At 50.6% G+C, this 12,111-nt stretch overlaps 1 protein-coding gene across 1 annotated transcript in view; it reads right to left on the bottom strand.

The window, feature by feature from the left end:
* Positions 1 to 12,111, bottom strand: part of CROCC2 (ciliary rootlet coiled-coil, rootletin family member 2) — an 83,932-nt gene that overhangs the window by 37,822 nt on the left and 33,999 nt on the right. Inside the window, exons 15-18 of the mRNA XM_024928027.4 lie at positions 7,915 to 8,108; positions 5,086 to 5,204; positions 4,481 to 4,650; positions 3,673 to 3,849 (exon numbers count right to left, since the gene is read on the bottom strand). Of these exons, the coding sequence (XP_024783795.3) occupies positions 3,673 to 3,849; positions 4,481 to 4,650; positions 5,086 to 5,204; positions 7,915 to 8,108 (660 nt within the window). The remainder of the gene's footprint in view (positions 1 to 3,672; positions 3,850 to 4,480; positions 4,651 to 5,085; positions 5,205 to 7,914; positions 8,109 to 12,111) is intronic.

Here is a 12,111-nt window from a genome sequence, read left to right as displayed (position 1 = left end):
CATGGGCATATTACAGAGGAATCAAAGAGAAAGGACAACTGTTCCCTGAGTGGCCTAGTGAAGGGGAGGGGCAGGAGTGGGGGATTTTTCATTGAATGGCTTTCTATATTCTAAACAATTTTAAAAATCAGTGCTCCCCTTCCTCCCTCCCTTGAGGCCCTGCTTGTTTTGCTCGGCTGGAGGCCGGTTGGCTGTTTATGAATCTGCCCTTACTGGATTATAAGGTCTGCAAGGGTGGGGGCCCTGCCTCTCCCTCCTGTACCCCTCATTACTGGACACAGCAAGGGAGTATTTATTAGAATTTTAGGCAAAACTTCATCAAATATAGAAGCGTGTCGTTCTCTTGGGTGAGGGCTTCACTTTGCAAACAGGTGTGGGCAAGCCGCCATTCAGACACAGCGGGTCGGAGAATGGAGACAGCCCCTCCTGGGCCAGCGGCTCCAGGTCTTTGGCTCTTGCTCCACATATAATTCCTCTTCTTCATTACAGAAATAAGATCCCCAAAGACTGTTTTGTGACTGGGTCATCACAGGTTCCTCAGGGAAGTGTGGGGAAGTTTCCTGCTAGACCCTGCAGCCCCACTTCTCCACTCAATTTCTCTACACAGGCCGCCGAGAATAAAGGGCAGCTGGCCAAGCAGAGGTCCCAGGAAAACTCACTTGCTGCACCGGCAAGGGCTCCCCACAGGCCAGCCCGTCTGTGCTGTGCCCCTGGGGTGCCCCTTATTGTGGTTCTGCTGCGGGTCCAGGGGAGGGAGGGCACTAGCACATGGTGTCTGTCTGCCCTCTGAGCCTGTGCTCCTGTTTTTTTTTTTGAGACGGAGTCTCGCTCTGTCACCCAGGCTGGAATGCAGTTGCGTGATCTCTGCTCACTGCAATCTCAGTGAGAATCTCCTGGGTTCAAGCGATTCTCCTGCCTCAGCCTCCTGAGTAGCGGGGATTACAGGCACCCACCACCACACCCAGCTAATTTTTGTATTTTTTTTTTTTAGTAGAGACGGGGTTTCACCATGTTGGCCACGCTGGTCTTGAACTCCTGACCTCAGATGATCTGCTGGCTTTGGCCTCCCAAAGTGCTGGGATCATAGGCATGAGCCACCAAGCCTGCACTCCTGTTTGACCGAGGTCCCCTCTCTTGGGGGCTGTGTGTGCCACTGGGAAGCTGGGATTAAATAATCACATGAGAACAGGCCACGTTGCCCAGTGGTTGGTCTCGGATGGGAATGAGGGGCTGCGTGGGGGCCTTGACGGGCCACCCACTCCCCAGATGTGTTGCTTCCCCTGGAGCCTCTTTTCTCATATATCAAATGGGAATAATATCACCACCTCCCAAGGGGCTTTGAACTTACCTTTCTCCTCCTTTGCCTGGCTCTCAGCCCCTCTCACATGGACCCTGCCTCAGCCTCTCCCCAGTCTCCTGGCCCCAGACTCGTTTCCGCCCAACTCCTATCATATCACCCCTGTTCAAGAACATCCACTGGCTCCCTATCACCTGATGCTGGCGCCCAAGGCCCGTCCCGGCTCCACTGCACACCTCTCCCACTGCTTCCACTCACGTGCAGCCTGGCAGCTGTGCAGAACTTCATGCCATGCCCAGACATCCTGTCAATGTCCACGTCCTCTCCACTCAACACTACCATTCCTCCTGTAAGGCCTTCCCTTCCTCTATCTAAGGATGCGAGTAGTGGGGCAGTTAAGAGCACAGACCTCGGTGCCCAGCAGGTGCACTGCACAACCCTGTGCAAGGCATTCAACATTTGTGGACCTTAGTTTTCTCACCAGTAATATAGGGATAATTAGAGCATGTGCCTCAGAGTGTTGCAAGAATCAAATATTAAATGCAGAGAGTTTGACAATAAATCTTGGCTATTTCGGCTACCGTAACTCCTCCTGCAGTTTGTCTTTTTTTTTTTTTTTTTTTTTTTTTTTGAGAAGGAGTCTCTGGATCTCGGCTCACTGCAAGCTTGCCTCCTGGGTTCAAGTTATTCTCTTGCCTCAGCCTCCCGAGTAGCTGGGATTACAGGTCCCCACCACCATGCTAATTTTTTGTAGTTTTAGTAGAGACTGGGTTTCACTATGTTGGCCAGGCTAGTTTTGAACTCCTGACCTCAAGTGATCCACCTGACTCGGTCTCCCAAAGTGCTGCGATTACAGGTGTGAGCCACAGCACCCGGCCTGTAATTTGTACTAACATCTTATAGTCCTTATCACCCCATGGGACACAATGTGGACGTGTTCATGTGTCCATTCCTTTCACTCAACAGTGAATTCTTCGGGGTAGCATGATATACTGGAACAGCCTAGACTCGGTAGCTTTTATAGGACTAGTGGCTGAGTCTCAACTGCTGGTGGGATGGAAGGATGGCCAGATGTGTGGCTGGTAGTTGTGTGCTTGGCTTGGTGTTTGAGTTGGATACACTGATGGATGATTGGATGACCGGCTGGTTGGCGGATCCAGGTGGATGGATGGATAGACACATGGATGGATGGTTGGATATGTGACTTGACAGCTGAGTTTGTGGACAGATGAAAGGATGTTAAGTGGATGGATGGATGGTCAGATGGGTTGTGGATAGCTGTGTGGATGGAAGGTTGGGTGCATGGATAGTTGGATGGATAGTCAAATGAACTGATGAATGATTGCATGGATGGTGAGGTGTGTGGATGGACAGCTACGAATGTGGATGCATGGCCATATATCTGGGTGGATAGCTAAATGTGTGGAAAGAAGAATGGATATTCAAGTGAGTGGGTGGATGATGACAAGTGCGTGGAGGGTCATTCAAGTGCATGGATGGATGGGTGGATAGATAGATGATGGACAGATGGATGAATGGATGGATGGGTGGGTGGATGAGTGTATGGATGGATGGATGGGCAGGTGGATGGGTGGACGGAAGGATGAACAGGTGGATGGGTGGATGGATGGATGGATAAATGGATGGATGGGTGAATGGATGGACAGACGGATGGATGAATGAATGGATGGACAGATGGATGGATGAATGGGTAGGTGTGTGGATGAGTGTATGGATGGATGGATAGGCAGGTGGATGGGAGGTTGGATGGATGAACAGGTGGATGGGTGGATGGATGGATGAGGAGGTGAATGAGTGGGTAGATGGATGAGCAGGTGGATGGGTGGATGGATGGATGAGGAGGTGAATGGGTGGATGGATGGATGAGTAGGTGGATGGGTGGATGGATGGATGAGGAGGTGAATGGATAGATGGATGGATGAGCAGGTGAATGGGTGGATGGATGGGTGGATGGATGGATGGATAAATGGATGGATGGGTGAATGAATGGACAGATGGATGGGTGAATGGGTGGGTGGTTGGATGGGTGGATGGATGGGTAGGTGGGTGGATGAACGGACAGATGGAGGGATGGATGGAGAGATGGATGGATGGATGGGTAGCTGGGTGGAGGGATGGATGGATGGGCAAGTGGATGGGCGGATGGATGGGTGAATGAATGGACAGATGGCTGGATGAACAGATAGGTGGGTGGGTGAGTGGATGGATGGTTGAATGGATGGATGGATGGATGGATGGGTGGGTAGGCGATTGGACCGCCTAAGGTGTGGCCACATGCAGCCCTTGTGCTGGGCCAGAGGTGACAGGTGCAGTGGGTGTGAGCAATCCCGCTACCCCCCCAGCCCCACCATCACCTGTTGCATCTTGTGCTCCAGTTGGAGAAGGCTCTCGTCCCGCTCCTGCTTCAGGCTCTGAATTTCCCCCTTCAGAGCCTCCCTCTCAGCTGCACTTTTTGTCACCAGCTCCTTCTCCTGCTCCAGCTGGCATCTGGCTACCTCCTTCTCCTCTGCCAGGGTCAGGCTCAGGGTCTCCTGGGCCAAGGTAAAGGGATGGGCTGTGAGGTCCGGCAGGTGAGGCCAGCAGTTGTCTGTGGTCCTGAGTGAGACCTGGCCCGTGGGATGCCAGGGCTGATGGACCCCAGGGGCTGTCCAGACCAGCCAGCTGCACACCCGCCATGTCTTCCCCTCAGGGTCAGCAGAGCAGGGAGGGCCTCTCTGGGTCTCAGCACCTGTCATCCCATATTCATCTATCAGGTTGTAAACCATTCCTGAGTCTCTGCAGTGCACCTGCCACGGAGGGGTGTAAAGACATGTCAAACCAGGCCTCCAGAAGCCTGTGACCTGTGGGACAGCTCTAATGGGTGTGGGGCCCCCTCCAGCCCTCATCCTTCAGACTGCACCAGACCAGCCAGCAGCCCTTCCAGCCTCTTCCATGAGGGAGGCCCGCCCCAAATACAAACCCAAGCCCAATATGAGGGCTCCACAGGGAAGGCCCTGGATGCCCATGTGAACTATAAAGAGTGAGCCGGTCCTTGCCCAGCCCTGGCCAGGCGCCTATGTCTCTGAGCTCTGTCTCCCAGGGCCCCCTCCTCCCAAGGGCCTGCCATTCCCCGGGACCTGGTAGCCTTCTAGGAAGCTACTGGTGGGCTCCTGGGAAGCAGACCTTCTCCTTTTGGAGCTGTGCCAGGGCCTCTCGGTGGGCCGACGCCTGGCTCTCCAGGGCCCGCTGTGCCTCCCGCTCCTGCTGTGCCACCTGTCGCTGGAGCCGCACCGTGTCCTGCCGCAGCTTCATCTCCTGGACCTCCCAGTCACTTTGTAGCTGCTCCATTTCCACTGTGGGGTGATGGGTAAGATGCACCAGGGCCTGGCATGTGGACCCCTGAACCCTTTGGGACTTCCTAGGGAGTGACAGTCTTGGGGGCAAGCACTGTCCACTCCAGGCTCCGGGAGTGGGTGGCCAGCACATGGCAGGGTGGGCTGAGCAGGGTCAAGGGTACAGGGCTGCAGCTGGAGGCTACATGCTGACCCTGTGGCCAGAGCCCAGTTCTAAGCCTCAGGCCGGCACCAGGTGCAGCCTGGGCAGGGTGTTGCTGCTCCTCATGGGCGAGGGTGGCCCAAGTCGCTCAGTCGCATGAGCTCCAAGCTCATGTTCGTGCCCCTGTGGGCTCCGGAGAGGGGGTGCAGCACGTGTAGGCACTGAGCTCCATTCCAGGGGCCCCTCCATGGCTGACTTTCGGGGAAGGAGCTGAGGGAGCGCCCTTGGAGCACCTTGCAAGGCCTGCCGCGCGAGTCCTGCGCTCCGGGCTTCCTCCTCCAGCTGCTCCTGCAGCTTCGTGGCCAGCTGTTGGGCCTCGAGGAGGCTGCTGTCCAGGGAGTCCCTCTCCACCCTGTAAAGTTGCAGCAAACAATGGGCAAGTCATCCCCAAGATCCTGCGTGTAAAATGCTCTCTATAGCTTTACACAGGTGTTAATGAGACTCAGCTGAAATGCAAATAAATGGAAGAATGTTTTAGAAATTATGGTGCATCTCTGGAGCACCATGTGCTGTTAACAAGGATGAGGAAACTATTTTCTATTCTCATGTCATGAAAAGAGTCCCCCCAAAAAGCCACGCACCCAACTGGACCCCCACATGCGGCGTGATTCCATCATGTGAAAAGCCTGCTTGGTGCATTTGTGCATGGAGATGCCACTGTTCAGAAGACACCTGGAGCACACACCAACACACAGCAGTGCCCATTCCTGGGAGGGAGGGCTGATAAAAGACCTCACATTTCTAACAGTTAATTCATCAATGATCCAACCATCAACGGCAAGTTTCATTGTTGCTGTTCGCTGCCCTGTGCTGGGTGTTTATCCGTGAACAAAGCAAGGCATTAAACAACATGTACAAACACATCACAAAGACTCAAACACAGACACCCATATAAACACACAAATGGTAGGTGCACAACCCCAAACAGATGAGGTCAGGGTGGGCCATGGGCCACGGGAACCCTGGCAGCTCCTGATCAGGCCCTGCCTCCATTTCTCTTCCATCTTTCTGGCCACCGCCACCCCCTTCATCGGGGTAGAGCACATCCCAGCCTTCTGCGGCTCGCCAGGGCTCGCAGAGGGAAGTCCTCTGGGCTCAGATCAGAACCCCCAGAGACCTCACTCTGCTGCACGCTACTCTGCTCCCTCTCCAGTCCCTCCTCCCGTAAGTGTTCCTCATGGCCCCCATCCCAACACTCCCAGGCTTGAGTGCTCTCTTCACCTGGCAGCTCTTCCCCCTTCTGCATGTAGGAGACCTTTGCTTCAAGTCAGCCTGGAAACCCCTCCTCCTAGAGGCCCGCCTGGTCTCCTGTAAGGGATGTGCTGCTCAGACATCAGATGTCTTTGCCTGAAGCTTGGGGACCTGAGCGTGTGCCCAGCCTCTCTCTCCTTGGGGGCCCAGGAGAAACTCCAGGGGCTCTGCCATTGAGCCCCTGGACTGGAGGCCTGGCCCACCACGGGGTGCTCCGAGCAGGGCAGGGCTGCTTGGGGTGTGGGCTGGCGGGGACCTTGGTCCATCTTGCTGGCTGACAAGCGGGCCAGGACTCCATGAAGGGAGGGAGCAGGTCCCCACTGCTGAAGCCTTGTCAGGGCCTGAGGATCTGAGAGTGGAGCCCTTCATAAAGCAGACCCATGGGGAGGCCTCATCAGAAGCAAGGAGCTGCAGCAGGGTTTCCCACACTTAATGGTCCTGAATGTTACCTGCGAGCTCATCAATGGCAGCGCCCACGCTCTCTGGCTCCACTGGGCCAGTCAGATAAACACACAGAGTGTGTCCGGGCAGACGTGGCTTCAGGTCAAGCCCCTCTGTCACCAGAGGCTCAATGGGCCATCAGGATGCCCTGTTCAGTGGCCTGTGATGCTGGGGCCTGCAGGGCTGCTATGTGCAGGGACCTCGGGTCAGTGGCAGGGCTGAGGTAGGGGCAGCTGTCAGGGCAGCACCCAGGCTGCTGAGGGCTCTGGCTAGGGCCTGTGTTCTGGGCAGCAGACCCTGCCAGCAGGAAAGGGACCTCCACCCTGGTCCTTGGAGCCCCCAGGGCCCAGGAGGGAGCATGGACAGGAGCCCAACCCGCAGCAGCCTCCCTCAGGTTTTCCTTGCTGCGCAAGCTTTCACTTGGAGAAGAGGTTTGTCTGCGAAGCTCGAGGATCCCAGACTCCAAGGTTTCTCATGCCTCCCAGATTCTAGAATTCCAGGAGGGAATCTTTTCAACAAAAATACTTAGCAGTGCCTGAGCAGGGCCCTAAGCAGGGCCTATAAGGCACAGAAGCCATCAGCTTCTGCAGAGGCTGCAGGACCCATTCAGATCACCAGGCAACAGCCTACACACATCCTGTTCTTGCCTGCGAGTGCCCGTCCCAACTTCTGGGAGTTGCCCTGAGGGCCTTTGGGCTCACCCGCCCACACTCTCCACCTCACGTGTCCCTGGGCTGACCCTGCTTCTGGCTCCAGGGATGGGTGTGCAGCCCAAGCCTGGGATCAGGCCCTGTGACTCCCGGCTCCTAGGATTGGTACAGGGATGTCACACAGCTCAAGACGGCCCATGGCAGCCGCTCTCAGGCCTTGCAGGGAGAAGGGTGCTCTGCATCTGCTGGAAGGGGGACCCTGGGGTGGCTGCTGGCCATCTTGCCACCTCTCAGAGTGAGCCTGCCTGGGAAAAAGATCTCAGAGTCAAGCTGTGCTGAGGGAGAGAGAAGCAGGATTCTGAGGGCACTGTGGGAGTGCCTGAATCCAGCCATACCTGAAGTTGGATTCACCCTGAACTCCTCAGCTCCATGAGCAAGACATTCCACATCTGCCTTCCACTGGTCTGAGCTGTGTTTCTGCACTTGCCACCACCTCTTTCAGGAAGGTGACCCCAGCGCTTTCACTGGGTTGACCTCTTCCAGATGCCCTCCCCCAACCCAAAGGCTCTGTGCTCGCCTCCACTCACAGCCCATTTCATGTGCACACACTCCCTCCCAGTCCTATGTCATGGTGCGAGTGTCCCCATACCCTGCCACACTGCAGACTCTCTGCAGGCAAGGACACGTGGGACATGCCCTGACTGGCAGGCCCTTGCATACCTGAGATCAGCTGCCTCTTCAGCTGCGAGACGGCCCTGCCTCTCCAAGGCCTCCTGCTTGGCCAGCAGCTGGGCCCGCTCCTCAGACAGAGCATCCTTTCCTTGTAGGGCTTGCTGCAGAGTGCCCATCTGGGCCTCCTGGTCCTGCAGGCTCTGAGCCAGCTGCTCCTCCAGGGCCTGTTTCTGGCATATGACCTAGGGGAGGTGGGGAGAGGACAGTCGGCAGAGAAAGTAAGTGGGTGGGTGAGCATGGGCCTCTTGAGGGGAAGAAAGGACTTCAGAAGAAGTGATTTTATGCAGAATGGCATGGAGGTGAAAGTGGAAGAAGTGGGTGGATCTCAGAAACACATGTATGTTTTTACAATAGAGGGGGCATCCACTCAGGTACCCTGAGTGGATGGAGATGGTATTGAACTGGGCACTCCTAGGTAGGAGCCAACTGTCAATCTAAATGGTACCATTTGTTTGTCCTCCAGTGTCCAGGGGTCAGGGAATGCTGCATAGAAATGGCAATAGAAGGTAACGGAAAACTAGATTGCTGCAGACCAACACTTCCACCAAGAACATCATAAAAATCTAGAAAGAATATATCACAAGAATATGCAAGACACCTCAGACAGCTGAACAGACAGCTGGGACCAAAGGAGTGAAGATCTTGGAGAGAAGGGAGGCACAGAGGAATGAGCCCAGCATTTAGTGTCTCCTCTTCCTCAAGGCATTTGCTCATTTAAGAGTTTGGGCTGAAAAATTGAGATGCCAAGAAGAACTTCTGGCAGTACCATGGCCTGAGGGGGACAAAAATTAGGGTTCAGAGCCACCAAAACAGAGAGGCTCTGATAAATATCACAAGACATCAAGTTGTATTCACAGCAGGGCTTGACCCTAGTACTAGTGGTGAATCAGAAATAGACCATCCTTCACAGACACTGAAGCTCACATGCGAATCATCCCAGTCACGGATTGGGTTACAGTGACCTTCTACGTTCACTGCCTGCCAGGGTCAAAAGTAAATTCTGGCCAGCTGAGGCGGCTCACGCCTATAATCCCAGCACTTTGGGAAGCCAAGGCAGGCAGATCACTTGAGGTCAGGAGTTCAAGACCAGCCTGGCAACATGGTGAAACCCCGTCTCTACTAAAAATACAAAAATTAGCCAGGCACGATGGCACACACCTGTAATCCCAGCTATTCAGGAGGCCGAGGCAGGAGAATCGCTTGAACCCAGGAGGCAGAGGTTATGGTGAGCCAAGATCATGCCACTGCACTCTAGCCTGGGTGACAGAGTGAGACCCTCTCTCAAAAACAAACAAACAAACAACAACAAGAACAAAAATAAACACTTTCTGGAAGAAGAATCGCATCATCAAGATCCTCAAATTATTTCTATAATTTATTATATATAAGATTGACTATTTAATCAAGATCTGGCCTATCAGGAGACAGGACCACATGACAAAAAAAACACTAATAAGAACAGAAAATAGATATAGATCCTCCTACCCTGGTTATCTAGATATTGGAGTTATCAGACACAAACTTTAAAATAGCTGATTCATGTGTTCAAGAAGATGGATAGCAAGACGTAAAGTTTAACAATAGAACTGGATACTAAATATAAAAAAGACAATTTAAAATATAATAACCAAAAGTAAAAAAAAATTAATAGACAATGGCAGATTAGACAGAATAAAAGAAAGGACTAATAACCTGGAAGAGAGACAAAGAATGTGTTCAGATTGAATCATAAAGAGATAGAAGGATGGATAGAAAATACACAAAAGAATGTTATAGACATATAGGACAAGCTAAAAATGCCCATCATATGTGTAATTACAGCCTCAGAAGGAGATGAGAGGGCACAGTTGAACAGACACAGGCCAAGAATTTTCCAAATCTAATAAAATACATCTAGCCACAGACTTAAAATGAGCTGTAACCCCCAAAAGGATAAATTAAAAGAAAATGTCACATATATACAACTTAGTAAAGTTTCTGAATACCAAAGATAAAGAAAAATGTTTTTTAAAAGACAAAGGGAAAAAGACACATAGCCGTGAAATGAACAAGACTGACATTTGCTTTCTACGCAACAATGAAGGCCAGAAGACAATGGAATGACTTCATTAAATTTCTGAAAGAAAATAATGGCTATTTTAGTATTCTATACCCAGTGAAAACATTCTTCAAAAGTAAAAACCAGGACTTTCTGCTTCTGATAATGGTGAGGTGGGTTGTTGAAGACCAACCCTCCCATCTAAAGCAACTAGAAAAGCAATACAACGTACAATCCAATAATCTGTTTAAAAGCATTAGAGAGATACTAAGGCAGTCAGGTCCCAGGTGTTCAGGCTACAGAGAGAAATATATTAAAGTGAGTCTGAAATTCTATGAATACAACAGATTTCCCCTTTGAGGTATCTGCCAAGTCCTAAGTGACAGGGGGTGTAGAGCCTCAGTATCCAAGAATAAAGCTTTAGGCCGGGCTTGGTGGCTTATGCCTGTAATCCCAGCACTTAGGGAGGCCGAGGTGGGCAGATCACCTGAGCTCCGGAGGTCAAGACCAGCCTGGCCAACATGGCGAAACCCCATCTCTACTAAAAATACAAAAATTAGCCGGGCATGTGCCTGTAATCCCAGCTACTCAGGAGGCTGAGGCAGGAGAATTGCTTGAACCCAGGAGGCGGAGGTTGCAGTGAGCCGAGATCGCCCCATTGCACTCCATCCTGGGTGACAGAGCAAGACTCTGCTTAAAAATTAAAAAAAAAAAAAAAAGCTTTAGCTAAAAGACTGGGAACATGGCCTAAGATTTCAGCAGGCTTATGAGATTGAAGAGATATAACTTAGAGTTCAGATATACCAAAGCAGCCGGGGAACGAAAAGAAGAGCGGATATCAGAGAGCGAGGAAATGCCTTGAGGTAAGCCTGAGATTGTATGTTGTGATTTTAAAAAATGGTACTGCTGGCTGAGCGCAAAATCCCAGCACTTTGGGAGGCTGAGGCAGGTGGATCACTTGAACCCAGGAGTTTGAGACCAGCCTGGGCAACATGGCAAAACCCCATTTCTACAAAAAACACAAAAATTAGCTGGGCGTGGTCATGTGTGCCTGTAGTCCCAGCTACTCGGGAGGCTGATGTAGGAGGATCGCTTGAGCCCAGAAGGTCGAGGCTGCAGTGAACCATGGTGATGCCACTGCACTCCAGCCTGGGCGACAAAGACCCTGTCTCAGAAAATAAAATAAACGGTACTGCTTTGAAAAGGTATATATTTTTTATAATTCAGAAGTAGTAAAGGACCAGGAGACTACGAATCTGAACAAATAAATAGCAGCTGACAGTCTGAGAAGTCAGATAGTACTTTTGAAAGTCCTATCTGAAATAAAGATAATAAAAAAAAGACAATAAATAAAAAGAAAATAAAACCTGGAGTTTAGGGCTAACTAAAGAGTAGGAACCCTGGTAAACACCTGAGATTTCCAATTAGGAACATAGGAGAGTTATATTATACCCTGGGATAAGCCAGAAATAGACGACTCCTCACAAAAGACTGAAGTACAGTTACAAAGCAGCTAAATCCTGGACTGGATAAAGGCAATTTATCCCTATTCTGATTTCCCAAAGTCAAAAGCAAATTCCCTCTAGAAGAAGCTTATATCATTCAAAGCCTTAAATTATCTCTATGAATTATATCTACAAAAACACAAAGTCTGTCATTCAATCAAAAATTATTAAGCATAATAAAAAAGGAAAACAAACAATATTAAGCATACTAGGAGACAAGGCCAAACTACTGAAAATAAATAAATAAAAGACAATAGAAATAGCTCATTAGGGGATCCAGATGTTAGAGTTATCAGACAAAGACCCAAAAAGTATTGTAATTAGTATGTTTAAAAACATACTCAAGAAGGAAAAGAATGTTACCAAATAACTGAAATGTTTGTGAAAAGATGAGTGTGTGTGTGTGAATGGTTAAAAATAATCATTTAAAAGTAAAAAGATTAATAAAGTAATGTACGGTTTATAACAACATACACAGAAATAAAATATAGAACAACAAGAGCAAAAAGGATGGAAGAGATGTCTTAGTAAATTTGTGCTGCTATAACAAAGTACCTGAGACTGGGTAATTTATAAAGAACAGAAATTTATTAATTTATCTTCTCACAGTTCTAGAGACTGGGAAGTCCAAAATCAAGGTGC

The sequence above is a fragment of the Pan paniscus genome, chromosome 13, assembly GCF_029289425.2.
Source record: "Pan paniscus chromosome 13, NHGRI_mPanPan1-v2.0_pri, whole genome shotgun sequence".
Classification (NCBI taxonomy): Eukaryota; Metazoa; Chordata; class Mammalia; order Primates; family Hominidae; genus Pan; species Pan paniscus.
Note: the sequence above shows the minus strand (reverse complement) of the source record. Positions and strands in the feature narration are given on the sequence as shown.